This window comes from Pinus tabuliformis, chromosome 6, assembly GCF_031772625.1.
Source record: "Pinus tabuliformis cultivar Carrire ecotype Pingquan chromosome 6, CPIR1, whole genome shotgun sequence".
Lineage (NCBI taxonomy): Eukaryota > Viridiplantae > Streptophyta > Pinopsida > Pinales > Pinaceae > Pinus > Pinus tabuliformis.
Window position 1 is genome coordinate 116,924,338 of NC_142292.1, and position 21,278 is coordinate 116,945,615.

At 40.6% G+C, this 21,278-nt stretch overlaps 1 protein-coding gene across 1 annotated transcript in view; it reads right to left on the minus strand.

Moving 5' to 3' along the window:
• The window catches only part of LOC149257620 (leucine carboxyl methyltransferase 1 homolog), a 320,644-nt gene that overhangs the window by 243,219 nt on the left and 56,147 nt on the right, over positions 1-21,278 (minus strand). Inside the window, exons 4-5 of the mRNA XM_089414464.1 lie at positions 17,409-17,456; positions 17,180-17,261 (exon numbers count right to left, since the gene is read on the minus strand). Of these exons, the coding sequence (XP_089270590.1) occupies positions 17,180-17,261; positions 17,409-17,456 (130 nt within the window). The remainder of the gene's footprint in view (positions 1-17,179; positions 17,262-17,408; positions 17,457-21,278) is intronic.

The window sequence follows — 21,278 nt, forward strand, 5'->3', positions numbered from 1 at the left end:
TATACGATGGTTGCCTTAAGAACAGTTGCGTGCACACGCGAGTTCCCTTCACTGAAGTAGCGTATATAAATCTGATTATGAAATGGAAAAAGTTATTGATTTGTAAATAGTAAATACTGATTCACCCCACCCCCTCTCGGTATTATTCCCAACAAAGGTATTGTACTTAGGTGCGTTGATGAAGTAGAGACCAATAAGTTAATTTCCGAGTTTCATTCAAGTTTTTGCGGTGGCCATTATGCTGCAAGAACTACCACCCACAAAAATTTTAGAGTTGTTTATTATTGGCCTTCAATCTTTTTTGATGTGCATAAGTTTGTTAGAAGCTGCCAAGCCTATCAACTATTCACTGGGAAATAGAAGCTAGTTGCCCTGCTCTTACAACCTGTGGTTGTTGAGTCACCTTTTCAGCATTGGGGTTTGGATTTCATTGGGAAATTTCATGAAAATTATAGCAATGGCTACTCATGGATTTTAACTGCTATTGATTATTTCACTAAATGGGTTGAAGCCATTCCTGCTAAGAATGCCACTGAAAAGGTTATTATGGATTTCATTGAAAATCACATTATTACTAGATTTGGTGTCCCAACTAAAATCACCATTGATAATGCCAAAGCTTTTAGTTCTGTAGAGTTTTCATCTTTTTGCTTAAGTATGGCATTGTATTATCTCATTCATCTAACTATTATCCTCAGGGTAATGGTCTTGTTGAATCAAGTAATAAAAATCTTATAACCATTATTAAGAAGATAGTAGGAGATAATAAGCGGTCCTGGGATAGCAAAATCAAGTATGCATTATGGGTAGATAGGATTACAAAGAAAAAAGCTACTGGTAAAAGTCCCTTTGAATTAGTTTATGGTTTGGATGTAACTCTACCTGTGCACCTTAAATTGCCAACTTATCAACTCCTTCAACATTTTTCCACTGATAAAGATGTCCAAAATAGAATTGATCAAATTGTGGAGTTAGATGAAACTTGAAGAAAAACTTTTGATAATATGTGTAAAAGTCAATCTAATGTTAAGAAAAGCTTTGATAAATCTTCTCGAGCTAGATCTTTGCAGGTTGGAGATATGGTACTACTTTGGGATCGCAGAAATGAGAAACCAGGAAATCACAAGAAGTTTGACAGTTTGTGGCTAGGTCCTTACATTATCAGAGGCATCGCTGGACCAAATTCATTCCACTTGAGCACATTGGATGGTGAACCACTTGACTTACCTACAAATGCTCAAGTTGTTCTTCAAAGATGACATTTGATGCCATTGGGCATCCTCTGTATTGTATTTCTAACCCCAATCCTTGTTATTTGTTTCTGTCGTTAAAGTAGTTTTTATTTCAACATTTTATTTCATACATTAAATTTTGTTTTCAGTACAGCTTCTATTTCATGTGCTTAATGTTATATGATGATTTTTGGATGGGCGCTACTTATATAAATTTGTGTGTTGTTTGGTTGCAGATTCTAGATTCTCACATTCCTTTGGTGAAGCAAGGTGTCCCCAAGTAGAGCTAGATGTTGACTACTCCGTGTCAGCTACCCTATAGCAATACACTTTTTTGCGAAGAGATTCCATCATGTTCAAGCACTCGGATCATCATGGATTCATCAGTCATCAGTCTATCAAAGTTGTAAACCAATTCTACAAGTTTATAATGTAAATGATCTTAATAAGACCATATGTATGTAACAACCTAGGTAAGCCTACTATTTTGGTGATGATTTCCAACCTAGGAGGTTTTCTCTCTCACTAATTCATCTGTGTTTCTAAACACAAATGATCGGTAGAGTTTTTCCCTCCAACCTCACCCCAAAGCTAGGGTGGATTTTGTCGTCAAGATCTTAAGTAAGTCTTAGTGTTCTAGTCGAGTCTTCTGTAAAGTGATTTGGTAATAATTTTAGCTAATTAGCTAAATTATTTTATTACAAATCACTTGGTCTACTAAATCATATTGAGTCACAAAATTGAGTAAAATAATTGAGGGTCTATAACGAATGGGTTTTCTCTCTGAGGGTTGAAATGTAATTATCCTATGTAAATAATATTTTAGCCATGGTGCTAAAATATTAGAGGGTTGGAAAAAATTATTAATCCCCTCATGTGTCAATTAATTAAATTTTCTGGAAAAATAAATTAAAACATCTTAAGCCAAAAATTTAATTAATTAAAGTCAAAATTAAGTCTTAGAAAAAATAAATTCTCCAAAATTAAATTAAATAAAAATTGTGAGTTCTAGAGAAATTAATTTTTGAAGGTCCCCCACCAAGGGAATATTGAAAATTCCAAGAAATTTTGGACCCTTGGGCCTTGATAGTTAAGTCAGTCTTTTTTGAGGAAATTAGCTCAACATAATTAATTTTGAGCTAATTAAAGAAAAATTCGAAAATTCCTCAAAAAATAAATATTTCGACGATAGAGATTAAAAGATTAATTAAATATTTATCAACGGTCAAGATTAATTTGACGAGAATTAAGCCAACTAGCTGTTTGGAGAATTTATTTATAAATTAGAAGTCATTTGTTTCACAAAAGATCCAATCATTGAATCGTGCACTTGCTTTTGAGAATTCACACAGAACATATTTGAGTTCAGTAATCAGAATTAAGAAACTAATGGTATTTTCCTTCTAAGATATTCTCGTTATTTGATTAGTGAATGGTAACTTTGCTGGAGTCTAATTCTCTTTGAACTAATTGGCATTGAAAGAAATTCACTCTAATTGCATGACATTGGAAAATCTGAAGATAGTTGATTGGTTTGGATCTAATTGAATACTTGGGCTATTTGAACATCTCTTGGATAAATAGTTTTGGAATTTCAAGCAATTGTCATTAGCATTTTACATTGAGATTTCTATTGTGAATTGGTGGCAAATTGTGCATTTCAGTCATTTATTTTACTTTGTTGGCACTTTACAAGATTGGCATTTATCTTTGTGATTGGGATTATCCATTGAATCTTTGCTTAAGTACTTAGCGTATAACTCAGATTAAATCGTAATCTAAGTGCTTCGAGGTTTTAACAATCTTGCTTCATTAATCATCCGCTAATCTCACCTTGCATTTGCATTCTAAGTTAGTCTTGCATTTAATAACTCACCTCCAAGCATAAGCTTGGTTGATAAAGAGATAGGAACACCTTTGCATCTTCTCTTGAGAAGTCTATTGTTTTTAATATCTAAAATGGTAACCTTGCAGTCATCAGAGCCACAGCCTCTGCAGCACCAGAGGCACCAGGTACGTTAGATTTCACAGAGAGGGATCGTGTGCTTCACCTTGACTTCTCTCTGCGATTTGCTATAAACTTTAGGCTCAATATAGACAAAGATCAAAGGAAATACTTAGACTAGGCATTTAAGTAAAATCAACCAAGATTCTTGCATTTCACATAAGTCCTAGGAATTGCATTTCATATAAGATAGTTACTCATCAAAGCAGCAATTGTCCATTTGGTACTTGGTCTTAAAATTTGTAAAGCAAGAGTATTGACTCCATAAGGCACTGGTTTCAAATCTTATAAACCTAATCGAATCCTTAAAATCTTTCTAGATCTAAACAAGTACTTGACCATTCAACTATGTCTCCCAGATTAGTTGGTTCCCAACTAGTCCTTCATCTCATTTCCACAAGGTCTACCCCCCATAGTCTGATGTTGGGAGACAAATTAAATGGGGAGGTTGGGGATCAGGGTGACAGCCCCTGACCTGAGTCATTTTCATGGTGCCTATGCATTTTGAACGACAACACCTCCTATCAAGGAAAGACGAGCTTCTTCTTTAGTACAGACAAACCACATTTCATGAAGGAGGGAGAATATTTCCAAATACTAATTCCAACTGCAAAGGGATTCCAAGACTTAGACAGTCCAAGAAGGGCAGCAATCACAAGCTCCTTATTAGGGATTATTTTATCAACTACCTGTAGTTCATCTCTTATACGGGAAATTCTTACAAATTAAAAGGATATTGTATCATCATTGGTCATTTTAACAGTTCGAAGTTCTTCTTTAGACTTGCCACTTGTCCAATATTCTTGATTGTAAATAACTTGGAGAGAGCATCGCACATTTTCTTTGAAGTATCTAGCACGAATATGTAGGGAATCAAGTTGTCTTTAACTCCATCCACAATTAGGCTCATGGCTATAATGTCATTTTCTTTGTACTTCTCCTTACCAGCATCATCTGTAGGTTCTTTGATTTTTCCTTGTACTAATTCCAATACTTTATTCCTTGCAAGGATGAGGTCCATCCTTGTTTTCCATGCTCTAAAGTTAGAAGCTCCTTGAAGCTTATTCTCGGATTTCATTGATGATGCCATAGATATAATGTTACTTTTGATGAGGTCTTCTATTGAACTTCCAAAAGATTGCTTACTATACCAATACCTTTTTCAAGGGAGGTCCCAAGACTTCTTTCAAAACTTCCAAGACTTCCTTCTTTTCTTCAAAACTTCAAGAGTCAAAACTTCTTCTTCTTCCTTAAATCCTTTCTTGAACCATTACTAAGTGATCTTCAAGCTGCCTCTTTCCCTTTCTTCACCTTAGCTCTTATACCATGTTAGAAAAACAAAAAGGCAGAAAGATTTTCTTATTTTGATAATTACTCATCATTTCTTTGCAATCTTGGTAACTTCTTTTATGTCTTCTTTTATCTTCTTATCATCAAGCAACTACCAAAACATAAATGCATGAAGATCAAAACAACAAAGAGACAAGATGTAGGCTCTCAGCCAGGGAAAAACCCCTCTTCTAGGGGAAAACCCAAAAATTCTCCTCTTCTTTTAGAACCAAATCAAATGAGACAACCAAGACCCTTTGACCAAGACAAAGACCTCCTCCAATCCACCAAGTCAGCCTCCCAAAATAGTCCTTCCAAGATGACAAAGATCAGCTTCTAGTCAACAAGAGTCAACCTTCTTCAATATTGCATCAATCACAAATTTTGGCCTCCTGCATCAAGATTTCGACCTCTACTGCAGACCTACAATTTTGGCCCCTTCCTGCAACCCGGAAACTCGCACGTGTCAACTAGAACCAAGAGAAAATGATCCTTTCCTTCGCTAGGATTCCTCCTTCATTCGCTAAGGTTTCTTCTCCTTCTTCAAGCCTTTGTCACCTCTTTTTCTTGCCTTCACACCCCTTTTTAATTGCAAATCGAACTTGTCTTGGTTGGATGCTCAAATAGATCAAATTCACTGCTAATATATAGCCTTTCTATGTGGTCGAATTCCCTTTATGAGGCCAACTTGAATAGAGGGCAGGCCGACTTGGTGGAGGAATAAATGACCAAATTCATGAAATAAATTTTCTTTCTTTGACATAATAAGCCCAAGAAGAGTCTAATACAAGATGACAAGGACAATGACTCATGATACAAACCCTAGAAGCACTCAATGGGTTCTTTGAACTAGAAACAAAATAAATAAAGCATGAAACCCATGCTTATAAATAATTTTCATTTACAATAATTTGTCATTTTCTTTCCTTTTGACACATACATAAGAATTACAATCACTTGTGAAGACCGATACTAGTTACATTTCTCAACACCTCTTTCATTATTTCTCTCAATATTGGTTAGTCAACTCCTCACACACATAAATATCAGGTCCTTACTTTATATCATTCCCATACTTTTAACTCAATACTTCTTTCACATATCAATCAATTACAACAACGAGCATCTAAATTCATAAGTAGCTCAATTTGGGCCGCTCAGTAGCAATTTGCACAATATCCACAATTTTATAATTTTCAACTGTTTGTACTAACATGGAAACATAGTTCCACAGCCCATATTTCAACTCACTCAACTTGCAATACCACACTCTTTCTCAAATAATCTAGTTTGCATAAAACATCCCCATAGGCAATATTTTAAAATAACTCAGCCATATCACCATAGAGATATCCTTCTTGATCGCAAAAATCAGAACCATAGAGCGTTTTGCTTCCTTTCTCAGAATATTTTCTCCACTACATCAAAAGACTTGTGATCTAGTTATTCTTTGATGGAATCTCGAAACTTATAGCCACAAAACAATCTCTTCAAGCTTGATGGATCAAGACTTCTATAAGATCTCTTAAAACTTCCTTCCTCCTAGTAAATGGAGTCTTTCAATGGATCTTCAAAGGTTCAATAGGTAAGACTTCACTTCTCCTTATGATCTACCTTGAAAACTTCTCTTGAATCCTTCCTTAAGATGATGAGAGATATTGATCTTCAAACTGCCTTTTTCCTATTCTACTTCACCTTAGCTCTAATACCATGTTAGAAAATCAGAAAGGCAAAAAGATTTCCTTATCTTGATAATTACTTGTGATGTATTTGAATTCTTACTAGCCTCTTTTATATATTCTTTTATCTTCTTTATCATCAAGCAACTATCAAAACCAAAAGCATGAAGATCAAGACAACAAGTGACACAGTATGTAGGTTCTCAACCAAGGCAAAAGTTGGAATTTCTAAGTCTGACACGTTAGAAACCCTTCATGCACTTTACTGATTTATTCCTACCTACTTGTTCTATTAATTAACAAGTTATTTACCATGTAAATACTGGAAATAAATACAAGTACATGCTCAACACATTACATATCACCAACTGAAGGAAATAGAAACAAGCACACAAGTGACACCGTTGTTTTTGGACTAATGTCCCCGGAAAAACCCAAAGCGGGAAAACCGGTGCAGCTATCTGAGGGTTTGATTTATTAAGTAGTTTCAGAATACAATCTGGGTGCCAAATCTGGGTCACCCAACAGAGAAAAATCTCAGCAATAGTACCTCTCTACTCGAAAGCAGATATTTCGGCTGAAACCCCGAATAAACACTCTGGCAGCTTCACAACTCCAATCTGCCCCACGAAACCCCAGCGTCAGCCTCTAGGGACTGTGTCAGCATCTCTCTAGCCCAGCGTTAGCCCAACGTCACTCTGGCTTGGCCTGCGTCAGCGTCTGGAGCCACTGTGTCAGCCCTCTGGCCCTCTGCGTCACCCACACTAGCCCTCTAAGACACTGCGCAACTCGTGGTTGGCTCTGCGTGAACCCTTGGTTGTTTCTACGTCCCTCTCTCCGGCTACTGCGCTGATCCGCCCAGTGCTATCTCTGCCTCTATGCTTCTGTATTCGCTGCCCCTCAGCTACAACTCTGATCACTCTCTCAACTTTCTCAGCAAACCCAGTCCCAGAAAGTCGAAATCTTGATCTCTTGGTGTGTTTCTCCAAATGACCCTCAAGCCTCCTCTTATACTTTTCTCGTTGACAAATCAACGGCCAAGATTAAGTCCCTAATCAACGGCTAAGATTAGATCTGGCTTGATCCATGACTTTTGGACCATTCTAACACAGTTTTATATTAATTCACATTAATATTTTATTTTCCCTAACTTTAGACTTAGGGACTCCATTAAAAATATTAATTATTTTAATATCTCCCAAACTGTTTAGAATCTACCCAAACCCTTTCTGGGTATTCGAGATCTCATGTGCCTTAGCCTCTCCACCAATTTTCATGGCTAGAGCACATCCGATGCTACCCTAAATCAACAGCAAAACCCCTCTTTTAAGGGAAAACCCAAAAATTTTCTTCTCTTCCTTTAGAACCAAATCAAATGAGACAACCAAGATTCTTGTTGGCTTATTGGGTCCTGACCCAGGTTCGGAAGAATTGTTTAGCCAAGCAAATCCTGCAGCTACCGGCCCTTTCAGCAACAGCTCGCAAAGCACAGACTGAGGTCTCACCCGAGGTAGCAGGGAAGGGTGCTAGAACCAGGTTTCCGCACCCTTGGGATGTCTAGATGTGAATTGGACGGTTTGCGCACTATGTTGTAGCTTCACTTCACCATATCCGCGCAGATCCAGAATACCCCTTATGTCCTAGCAGCACACTCGTTACAAATCGAATCTATCGAATGAGCTATTGTAATTCAGTCTACTTTAACAGGGTCTTTAAGCAAACATTTAACAAAAATAACCAGATCGCATACTTAAATTAAACCCAGATCCATGTATATTCAAGACTGTAATTAAGTGCGCATAGATTCAATAACCATACAATAAACCAGATTTGTGATAATCAAACTTTAACACAGAATTACAGAAAAACTTATCTTTATTCACTGTCTTCCCCAGTACATCCACCTTCGCTCTGCGCACTCCGCTGCAGGGGTCCGCGCACACAGCTGCGAACTCTTCCAGACCTCTGCACACACAGCTGTAGAGCCTCTACCTACTACCCTAACCCTTGGCTCGGACTTACAGACGCTTTCAGAGAAAACCCATTACATTCCGATCCAAAATCATACCCTTCTGAACTGTCTTTCCCTCATAGAGCCGCGCTCTATTTATACCTATCTATGGTCCGCAGACCGACTTACTTCCTGTTATTTTACATTATTTCTTGGGCAGACAACCCTTTGAATCGACCTTTTACATTTCGCGCTCCGCATACTTCGGAGTTTTTACAATAATCCAATCCTACTTTTTAGGCTTTCTGCCCCAAAATCGTTACGCGGGACCTCCACTACCCAACAGTCCCCCAACACAATCATCGTGACTCGTCCCGAGTCACTCATCGGCACGGCTAGACGCTCTACCTTGGCTGCGCGGGTCGCCTCCCTTTAAGTGACGCTCGTCGTCCTGCTGCTCCTTCATTGTCTCCTGCAATACTTCGTCCGGCTCCTGCTTCGGTGTTTCTACCACTTCTTGCAACCGATGATGCTCATTCTGCTCTGCTCGGTTAACACAGAACACCCCCTCATAAGTTTTTAGCTCGAGTGGGGGAACCGCATACGGGACCTCCTGGTACCACCGCTGCCACTTCCGACCTTCGTATCTGCTATTCACACCATCTGCTGCAGCTTGTGTTGCAAATTTGCAAGACCCTGGCTGTTGTCCGCAAGATCCCAATCTGCATGGGACATTAGAGACGACTTATTAACTGCATATCTACCCATGGTCTCCATCTGTCCATATTTTCGTTGTCCTGTTGTAGGTCGCCAACCTACCCTTACACGAGGCGACAACATCCGAACCAATTCTGTGTCGTGTTTCCTCTTTTCCGGTACATCCCCTACTGTTGATGTTGCAGTCTGCGGGATGCTCGCAGCTGTCAACACCATACTCCTTAGAGAGTCCTGCTTCTTTATCGACCAGATCACCACCCTCGGGCTCATGCCTTGTGCAGAGATAATGAACAGCTCCATCTCAATACTCAACATATATGTTTTAGAAGTGTAGGTCGTCCGGTGGATGCCACTTGGAGATTTAAAAATAAATCGAATTTCAAATTCATTGATTCCCGCCTGGTCGATCATTCTTGTGTAAAATCTGTGGCAACTTGCTCCATATCTAGCTCGTACAATTTCTCTTAATTGCCCGCTGCCCACTCCCTTTGGCCATAATGTAGACATCTTGTCATGAATAGTGATCTCAACGGTCATCGTTCCTCTTATCAGCGCGTCCGCGTGATCCTTCTTGCGCAACCGTGACCCTTGTGTTTGGCCAAATGTACGCACACCGTGGTACTCGTGCATCTGTCCTCCAGACTGCTTTATCGTCCCGCGCTCTCTTTCAACTGGTTGGAGCGGTGAGACTATCCTCTAAACGGCTAGTCAGGTGTTCGCACCTTTGGTGCGAGCCCGGCTAATCCCTATTGTCTTGGGCTGCGAGCACTTCTGAAGCATCTGGGTAATTGGTCTAAGGTTTATATTCTTTCGTGAATGTGGGTGCGACCACGGTAGCAATGTCATAGTGCGTTGCAGAGCCCCTCTATTTCGCAATGTACTTTGCTTCTTTGGCCGTAACCCCCATTTATCTGTGTTGGAAGGTCCCCATCCTCAAAATTTTGTTGGAGCAACCGTTTTTGTTCTATTGCAAGCCCAGCGTACCCGTGGTATCCGCAACTTCCCTAAGGCTGTGCTACCTCCGGCACTGGTCTTTTGAGGAATCTTTAGGCTACTATTTCTAGGCTGGGTAGATGTCCGCACCTCAGATACCTATGGTGTCGGCTGGCAGGGAATGCGTACTTTGGTTCGTGCTGCCGATCGTGCGTGCACTTTCCTTCGATATCTGCGCCCTGTCGTTCGCATCTTCGGAGTGACCCTCTGTCCGGAAGTAGCCGCTGCGTGGAATGTTTCCGCGACTAATTTCGGCAATTCCTCTACTCCCTATGTCACCATCCGATTACAATTGAGTGTGGTTACTTCATGTAACCGGTTCTGCCATCATTCAACCTCTTCATCTGAGTCCGATGTGCAAGAACTATCGCGGTCCCATGAGAGTCAACCATCCGTTGTCGGGTTGACCCTGTCATGATCCTGCACAGTAATCTGGTAAATACAGCCCAGCTCGTCGTCGTTGTCTGTGTCACGCACAGGCTCGGTATATTGCGCCCCTTCCGCTGGGTCCAGCGGGACTACTACGCGGAGGGATTTCTTTTCGAAGATCATTTTGCATTTCTTGAGATTTATAACTCCATTCATATCTGTTGCCCAATCTATTCCTAACAGTGCAGGATATGGGTTACTATCATCCACAATTTCGATAACCTCAAAATCGGTTTGGGTGCTAGCACCATCGATGTCTACTGTAACTCCGTGCAGACGTCCCATAGGTAGAATCTTTTGCTGGTTAGCCATCCTTAGCTGAATCGGCGACCATTGCAGAGGAGGCCTACCCATGCGTTCCCAAGTCTGCTTTGGTAAGATATTTGCATCAGACCCCAAATCTAAAACGACCTAATCCATCTCAAAGTCCCCAATCTGGACTGTTAGTCGCATTTCTCGCCCAGTGCGCAGAGCCTGTTTTCCTAATTTTCGTATTATTCGTGGTTCATCCGCTCCCGTGCACCGAGTTATCAATTCCTGCAACCCCCTGACTGCTTTGGCATCCCTTAGTAAGTTCATACATGTTGTCAGGAAGGTAGTTAGCACAGATGTATCCCTCTCTGATCCGAATTGATCCTTACTCCCCGACGTAGAGGCCTCCGCTAAACTCTTCTTGGCTTCCATAAAGGTTTCCTTCGCACGCTCTAAATCAAAGTTCGACTGTTTTGGGGGGACCTTACGGACCCATGTATCCATCTCTGGCTTGCTCCCCTTATCCTCCCCAATGGTCGCACCACTCCGGAGCATCATATTTACGTTCGGCTCTTCTGCACAGGGTTCAGCCTTCATCATCTAGACGGTCTAAGTGGGGTTGGTCGGGAGCACCCCCTTTTCACGCAGCTGAGCAATCAACATGGGGCAATCAACTGCGTCGTGGTCAAATTGATAACAGTAAGGGCAACAGGCTTTGGTCGGGTTCGTACAATCTCGCGCGTAATGCCCCAGCCCCCCACAATTGTAGCAAATTAATTGCCCTCGTCCCCGTCCAGGTCCCATGCCTCCACGGCCCCGTCCGCGCCCCTGGTATCCTCCCCGTACAAATGGCGCGATGAAATCCTGCCCGCGCGCCTCTGTTTGCATTCGCGATACGCAGGTGTTCAATCCATTAACATTTTGTAACTGCGGCATTCTTTCTCCTCATGACCCACGGTTCTACAGAAGTTACAAAATAAATGTTGAGGAGGGGGTTGTCGTAAGCTTGGCAATAGGTGGCAATTGTCCATGGCATGCTTTCCTCCTATTTCACAAATCGCGCACCAGAGGGTGGGTGCTACGTTTGGCCCCACCGGTGCCTCTGGTCGCAATGTTATGGGTCCCCCTCCGATCATCGAGTTCGCAAAGATTGGACAGTGATCGTTGTTGTGACCAGATCCCTTGCATTTAATACACCATACTTCTTCCTGTACTTCAGTCCTAAGCGCCTGTCCTTGTTTTAAGCTTCGTATCTCCAAACATAAGTTTTGTATTTGCGCTTGAATTTGTTGTATTACCAACCCTGGGTCCTGTATTGGGGTTTCGTGCAATCGCATCGCTGCCTCTAGTGCTTCAACTTGGGTTGAGATCTTTTGCTGCGACAGGGCCAATCTCAAATGTGGCATTAATGATGCAATAAACCAAGCGCGATGTTGTTCATCTGTTAGTGTCATGTTGGCCTCGCAGATAGCACTTTTCAACCTCTGATCTAAGTCCCACGGCATTTCACCAGGCAACATTGCTATCTCCTTGAACCCCATAACTGACTAGGCTTCTGACTTGGGTCGGCCAAATTCTTTATTTAGCGCATCTTGGATTGCCACTATTCCTTCTTTCGGATGGTCGATTGAGTATTTTATGTTTACCATGTCAGCGCGCAGTCCTGTAGTTCGCTGACCAGTGTAGCCCTTTTAATGTTTTCATCTATTATGCCTTGCGCATCCCATACATATTTTATCATAAACCAGAACCGACTTGTCTCCTCATTCCCTACACCTTTAAACGTCCGTAACTTGACTGCGGTCGCCATTCCAACCTTTGGTGGTTGAAGAGGTGGAGGTGGAGGTGGTGGTGTTGGTGTAGATGGATTTGATGGGGGTGAAGCGGGTGGCGGTGTGGATGGAGGTGGTATCAGTGGGAAGCGTTCTTTAATCAACCGAACCGCACTTCCTAGTGAGAACCTAGCGAGATCTTCCTCGCTTTCCCGTGAGATCGATATCAGCGGACTATTCTCTACTCCTCCCGTTCAGCGGTAACCTCTTCCGCTTCGCGTTACTCCAGACATCAATAAACGCGCATAATCTGTTTTTCACATAACAGCATCTTAATCCACGTATTCAATGATTTGATATACTTACCCTGAGGTCCTTGAAGGAACCGCCTTTCCGCTTCGCTATAGCTCACGGTAGTATCTATCGCGAACTTAGTGATAAATCCTCCTATTACCCGATCCAGCCAATGATCTACTGCGCGCGCTATTTTATCCTCGGTGGCTTCTAGCCTGCGCACCAGTACCGGTGTCCACATAATAGGCCAGTCCAATCTACACCTTCCCACGTTGTTAGCTAGCCTTGCGATCCACTCGTACAATTCTACCGGGAACGACGCAAAGAAGATCTCTTGAATATCTGTGAATATATATCGGTCCAGCCAATTTTCTTCTGATACTCGCGGGTTCCTGTTTTCCTGAACTGCGAACTCTTGAAGTTTCAGATCCCACCACTCTTCAATCTCTTTCTTTGTAGGGTTCCAGTGTTCCCACATTAGACACCCCTTAGGCAGATCCCGGTCCTGGCAATGGAACCATTTATTGGCTTATAGGGTCCTGACCCAGGTTCGGAAGAATTGTTTAGCCAAGCAAATCCCGCAGCTACCGGCCCTTTTGGCAACAACCCGCAAAGCGCGGACTGAGGTCTCACCCGAGGTGGCAGGGGAGGGTGTTGGAACCAAGTTTCCGCACCCTTGGGATGTCTAGATGTGGGTTGGACGGTTTGCGCACTGTGCTGCAATTTCGCGCTGCACCGTATCCGCGCAGATCCAGAATACCCCTTATGTCCTAGCAGTGCACTCGTTACAAATCGAATCTATAGGATGCGCTATTGCAATTCAATCTACTTTAACAGGGTCTCTAAGCAAACATTTAACAAAGATAACCAGATCGCATACTTAAATTAAACCCAAATCCATGTATATTCACGACTGTAATTAAGTGCGCATAGATTCCATAACCATACAATAAACCAGATTTGCGATAATCAAACTTAACACAGAATTACAGAACAACTTATCTTTATTCACTGTCTTCCCCAATACATCCACCTTCGCCCTGCGCACTCAGCTGCAGGGGTCCGCGCACACAGTTGCGGACTCTTCCAAGCCTTTGCGCACACAGCTGCAGAGCCTCTACCTACTACCCTAACCCTCGACTCGGACTTACAGACGCTTTCAAAGAAAACCCATTACATTCCGATCCAAAATCATACCCTTCTGAACTGCCTTTCCATCATAGAGTTGCGCTCTATTTATACCTATCTATGGTCCGCGGACCGACTTACTTCCTATTATTTTACATTATTTCTTGGGCGGACAACCCTTTGACTCAACCTTTTACATTTCGCGCTCCACATACTTCGGAGTTTTTACAATAATCCAATCCTACTTTTTAGGCTTTCTGCCCCAAAACCGTTACGCGGGACCTCCGCTACCCAACAACTCTTTAACAACAAGTCCTCCTTCAATCCACCAAGTTAGCCTCCAAAGAAGATCAACATAAGTCAATTCTTTCAAAACGAATCAACAAGGGTTTCAACCCTCTTTGCAACTTCTGAAATCTCGGCCTGTAGTAGCTCGGACCTGCAGTAACCCTAATTGCTCACACGTGTGATAGAAACAGAAATATTTTTAGTTTTTTATGCTTGACAATTGTTCCTTTCTTCCTCGCTAGGGTTTATATTCTACTTGTAAGGGGATAGACCTTCCTTCTATGCTTTTTCGCACTTCCTTTATTCACTTGTGATTGCAGATCAAACCTCTCAAATTCAGCCATTATTACAGTTGCAATAACCCTAGCAAATACTCACACGTGTGAGAGAGATGGGTGCAAACTTCAAATTTCGGCTTCTCCTTTTTGTCTCCTTGTTTCCTCTAGACTTTCGCTCCTTTTCTTTGCTATCTTACTTCAAATCGAACTTGCTTGAGTTGATGCCACAATAGGTCGAATGCACTGCTTATATATAGTCTCTTGTGTGAGGTTGAATCCCTTCAGGAGGCCGACTTGGTGGAGGAGGCACAAATTACATTTTTGACACAAAAATAAATGTCTTCTTTGATACAATAAGCCCAAGAAGGGTCTAATACAATATGACAAGGACAATGACTCATGACCCAAACCCTAGAAGCACACAATGGGTGCTCTAACCTAGAAATATAATAAATTGAGCATGAAACCTGTGCTTATAAAATAATAATTTTCTTTTCTTTTATAACATTTTTTCTTTTTCTTTCCTTTTACAAATACATAATAATTACATCATGTCATGAGCTAGACAACAATTATGAACACTGATACTAGTTACATTTTCAACAACCCATACACCAGTGATCACCCCTACAAATCCAGGCTCCCATAAAACCACGAGTCCTCATGAAAAGCCTACCAAGGTCCTCCAATCCAATTAGGGATGAGATCGCCTAGGTGAAGATTTCAAGGGACAGGGCATGGTCCGACCAAACAAAAAGACAGACTCAAACGGACAAGACAGGGTTATAGGAGACAAAATACAAGGACTCGCATGGTTTTTACATGGCTTTAACCTTTACCTTGCAACCTTGGACTTACAATGGTGGTGAATGATGAATTGAAAAAATCTATGTACCCCCACTAACATAGGGGTAATAGTTCCTAGTATGGTATGTTGACTCTTCTAACATGAATTGGAAGAGGAAATAAGGCCTTTGTCTTATGCTTGATGTATCCTTTTTCATGTTGTCACATAAGGTTCAACTTTTTCCAAAGGAAAATAAAAAGAAATAATATAGCCTAATCTTGACTGATAGTGATACTTGCACAACCACAAACAAGAAAAAGAACGACAAGAAGTAGAACAAAATGTCATTTTCCACAAAAGATTGAAACCCTGGTCATACACAATCACCTAAATATTGTTGAGAAATCTAGGGCATTAACAGTTAGGGCATTAACAATTAGGTGATTTCTCTACTAATGATAATTGCTTGTGATAAGACTTTTACTTCTTGATTATGACCTTCTCTTCTATAGATTATTACTGTGTTCTTTTCATCATGACAATTACCAACTCATGAACAATAAAAGACAAGAGACGCAGTATGTAGGCTTGTCAGCGAGGGCCAAAACCTCTCACTATTTGAGAGGAAAACAAAAACGAAATTCTTCTTATAGATCTTCAATTGACGAACACCAAGACCATGACAAAGACCCTCAACACTAGAGTCCTCCCAAGACCAAGTCACTAGCCTCCTTACTACTCTTCCCTTTCTCAGCTTCCTTCTAGAATCTCGAACTCTTCCTTTCCACACTGCTCTTTTCGGCTTCCTTGAGAAGCTTGGTCTCCTAGGTCAACCTTATTTTAGAAACCCTGGAACAATTTCGCTCCTTTATTAGTCTCTTCAAGAGAGAGAGACCTATAGAACTTCTACTCAGCTTCTTCTAGTGAGATCCTTTACCCAAACAAGATCACCTCAATGTAGCTGCAAGTTCTTCGACCTTCGCTAGATGCCTTCAGATCTACTGACTTCACACGTGGGAGAGTATACCAGCCCAAATCAGACTTCCCAGAAGTGTTCCTCCCTTCGCTATTCTTCTTTGGTCATTCGCTTCTCTTTTCTAGTCCTTCTTCGCACTTATGATTGTAGGCTTATCTTCACCGAATTGCTTGCCTCGAAATAAGGTCGAACACTGCTATATCTATATGTTTCCTCATGTCCTTTAGGCCGACACGATTTCTTGAAGGAGGGTCGACATCATCTTCTAGGTTTCTCCATTCATTGTAAGCCGACTTGAAGAGGGCTAGTGACAAGGTCTTGGAGGATGACTTTACATAGACATGTGTGACTCTTTACAATGTGTAACATGTCTTCATTACATGACAATGACTCTTTATACTTTATGACTAGATGACAAAATTCCTAAAGGCTCTCAATGGGAGCCTTAACTAAAAAATAAAATCTCTTGCTCATGAAACCCATGATGCAAGCATCACAATAATTTTATTTTTTTTCTTCTTTACACTCTTACATAAAATCACAATTACATGTCATTATGAAAACCAAACATAGTTACACTTCTCAACAAAAATTGGGTTCTTGACGTCCATAATCACAAGGGAAATATGATACTCTAACTTGATAATAAGAAACTGAAACATACATTCAGAAACAGAGTTTTTTGCTTTCAATAATTGAAGCTCACAGTGAAGTATATTTTCTGCAAGCTTTTCAGACAAATGGCTATCTGAATATTTCTATAGCTTGTAGAATACTAAATCATAGCTTATTTCTTTTATGTTTGATATCCTGTAAGTTGTTTTGAAGACAAATATAGAAAAATTATATAACTTTTTAAATAAACCAAATACTATTCAATACAACTAAAAACTAGTGGGACTGTAGTTTAACAGTGTGCCAAAGCAGCAATCAAACATGACAGTGTACAACCTTTAGTTGTAGTTCAAATTATTCTAGCATAAGCCAAAGTATATCTCCGGAAGCATACAACCTCGTTTTAATATCCTGGAGAGCTGATGTTAGTGCATGTTGAAAGACAGAACCTAACCTCGTGAAATACATGGTGCCTTCCCAAGCTTGTTCCTCATCTGTTCTTGGGACTCAATAATTGCTGCCTTTTTACTAGTTACCTATAAAAACGACATAACCTAGTTCAATAGACTTTAAGAATAAAAATGACAACAAATCTCCCTAAAATTTTAAAGGAACAAGGATGAATTGATTTTGGCACAAGAAAATGATATGACCAGCAGAGATAACAGTTAACATCATCCTACCTCTTTAAAATCTAGCTCAACATAGAGTGTTGGGGCTTTCCCTTCTTCCTACACATTTAAACAAAACAGATTAGATCACTGATGCCACTGTTTTATTTGCTTTACACATGGTCTAGGCAAATCTTTAATGCACAAGTTCTAATTTGTATAAAAAAAAAAAAAAAATTGCAATAATAAATCTTCAACAATAAAAACTCGTACCTGGGAGAAAACAAAGCCACCATGATATACAAGAAGCAATGCTAACGTGGGCTTTTTCCCCCACAATATAGTAATAAAACAATTAAAATTTAGTACGAAAATGGAGATTTTCTACTCTTCTGGAAGGCTCAAAAAGGTTAGGAAAGGAGTCATAATTCAATTTTCCACAACTAGAAAGGAATCGCAGTTTAATTTTCCACAACCATAACTCCTCTCTGTGTCTATGTCCTGCAGTCTATTTCAGCCTCATCATATTAAATCCGCCTCAAGCAAATGTTACCTTAAGCAATATTACTTCAAAGTTCAAACACTCAAACCTCATTCACATTGTCGAGAAGTCATTCTGCCCTTTCCTTTAAACTTTAGTTCTTGAAACATATGAGATAGTATTCAGCACAGTCCCCTAAGCATATCAAGAGGTTATAAATCTTCTCTAATGTTCTCTTACTGGAAGTATCCTCTAGTCCCATTGACCTACTTTTGTGGTCATTAGTTAGACATTAATAAAATTATCTTATCTTATCTTGATAGCATTCTTAAATTTTAATTATCAAGAGAACAATTTTTAGAAACAAAGTCTTTACATGTAATTTAATAAAGTACTTGCTGAGAAACCTGTAATGAAGTATGAATCTGGGAATGCATTTCAAAAAGGTGCTCTGTTGATCAACCTCTGTCAAAGTGTGTTCTCATAAGTAGAATTACGAATTATTTTGAAATATATCAAAGTAAGATTGCAGTTAAAATTATTAACGAACTCATACGGCATGCACTTTTCTCTACTAAACAACAGTGCCATCAAAATCAGGGTTCACTTGCTAAGGAATATCCAACATAAGGAGGATAGTAGGTTGAAATCCATATAAGATAATAAATATATAGTTAATAATGAATAAAATAAATTGTTTCATACAATGCCATGTGACAGTATAATTTTACATATTGACTAGTCACTATGGTTGATGAATCATGTCCCTTGGTTAGGATGTGTCACTTCATTTATTTATTTATTATTATTATTATAGTTTCACTATTATCATTTTATTTAGTGATGTTTATTCATATATTTATTTCATTACATTCCCTATCCCTTCAAAGATCCTTTGTCCTTAAAACATAAAAAAGACATGCATGCCTTCACCTAATTCTCCATTCTGGAGTTGGTGAGGACATGAGACAATATGATCTTATAAGCGTTGAGCAGAATTGTTGAGCTGTCCCTTTGACCCTAGTTCAATTTTCTATAAAATTGTGTGGCAATGTGTTCTCATTGATTTCGTCTTTGGTGAGAGTTGCCCCCTCATATGGTATGTTGTAACATTTTTTGACCCCCTAAAATGTTACGAAAATTTTTAAAATTTGCCAAATTGTCCCTGGCTAAACCATCCGGCACATACAAATCTCTCATGGCATTGCTTCGTATACAAATTGCGGGGATATTTTTAATTATAATTTTAAATTTTAGATAAATTTTATTTTATAGAAATATTGTTATATATTTTTATAAAATTATTTATTTAAAATTTAAATAAAAACTTCGTGCTGAAAAAAATTTAAATAAAAACTTGTGCAAAAAACGAAAATATTGGGCTTTGGGGTCCCAATCTCCAATTCTAAGTCGAATTCTAAGCAAGTCTAACAACACACACAGCGCCAGGCCCGTCCAACAACACACACAGCACCTATACAACATGGCAAGCCAAGGTAGGAGCCCACAAAGGGCGTGGTGCACTACGCATCAGGGAAATATTAAAGTGGTGGTGTATATAAAGTTATAAACTCCAACGCATCCTTTCTAATATCTATTGCTGCATGTGGGATATATCCCATGACTCAATGAACCAAAGATACGACACCAAGACCAAACTCGAAAAATACTTGCAGCCGAAGGAATAAGCCACCAGGGGCATTTATGTTCGAAGTGTCGAATGTCATTGAGGGCAAGAGACGTTATAAGAAGCACACTATCATATTGCCTTGCAAAAGTGAAGTTATTCCCATCAACAAGTGCCAGGGAAAATTCAATTCCCTGGAGACTGCGAGACTGCGTCACCCCTTCTGATGGATCGATTTGCTGGAAGAAGACTGTTGTTCAGCCCTCCCGGCTTAGAACCTCGCTTCTCTAGCAAAATCTCGAACTTCTGACGAATATCCTACACTGCCACTGCAAGAGACCCTCTTGGCCTGCGTCAGCACTGTGTGAGCCCCTTCCTGGGCTGCATAGGCCTCTGCGCTGCCTCTCTGATGCTACTACTACCTCTCTGCCCGGTACTCTTTAGCTCGGAACTCCTTTCTGATCCAAATCTTTGCTTCTGCCCCTCTCACTGCAACTAAAATCACTTGTTCGATTTTCTCAACAAACCTCGCCCCAGAAAAATCGAATTGACTGATCAACTCGGTGTATCTACAACTGACCCTCAAGCCTCCTCTTATACTTTTCATGTTGATGAATCAACGGCCAAGATTAAATCCCTAATCAACAGCTAAGATTAACACAGACTTGATCCTCATCTCTCAGAAGCTTCTCACCCATATTTTTATTAATACCCATTAATATTTTTATTTTCCTAAGTTTAGACTGAGGAACCCCATTAAAAATATTAATTATTATAATAACTCACAATCTATGTGGAATTTTTCCAAACGATTTTTGGGTCTTGGAGATCTCATGTGTTCTATCCCCTCCACAAAATTTTGGAGCTAGAGCACATCCGATGCTACCCAACATCAACACTCCCTCTTAGCGAGGAATGTGCTCGAGCAATACTTCTCAACAGAAGCATCACATTAATCTACTGCATCGGTCCTCTGTGTGTTGATGATTAGCCTGTTGCCCTTCATCCACTGCAATATTGCAACCTATATTGTTGCCCATGACACTGCCACCATCACTACTGCATCTGTACTGCAACTCCCTCTCAATATGTTGCATCATGCTGCCCATAGCACTGCCACCGTTAATTGTTGCACTGCAACTCAGTGGTTGAGAAGTAAGCCACTAAAAAATTCACCCAAAAGCTGACATGTTGGCCAGTCTGGATACCCTCGTGATGTTGAAGATACCTCTGCTGCTAAGCTGTGCTGACCCTTTGATGCTACTGCGCTAGTGCAATCTGCTCTGTGCCTCCCGAACTACTGCAACCTCCACTGCGTTGCTTCAGACTTTGGCACTCTAGCTCTGCCACTGTTGCTTCATCATCCCTTGCACCAACTGACTCCTGTCATTCTGCTACTGTCATTAAGGGCTCCCATAGTCGTATGTGATCCAAGAGTTTGGGCACCTCAAGGATCCTGCCCCAGTGTAGTCCTCCCGACTACAACTCAATGTCGCCCCATCTCTTCTCTAGAGGTGCATGAGCACTCATGGCGCAATTGTCATCCTCGCCTTCTCCATCAGCTTTCGCTGGAGCAACCTTCGAGTCAGACTTCTCTTCCTTGCCCTTCTTCCGAGGGCACTGAGTGGCGAAATGTCCTAGTTCCCCACACTTGAAGCATCTAACCTTGGTTAAGTCCTTTTTATTCCTATTTTGTTGACCTTGTTGTCCCGATGATCCGAGAGTTGCATCCTTCTCCTCCTCCTCCTTGACTCTGGCTCCTTTGCCACTACTTTCTGCTTTGGTTAACCTCCGGATCTCTTCCTGTCGAAGAGTTGCCCACATCTCCTCCCAA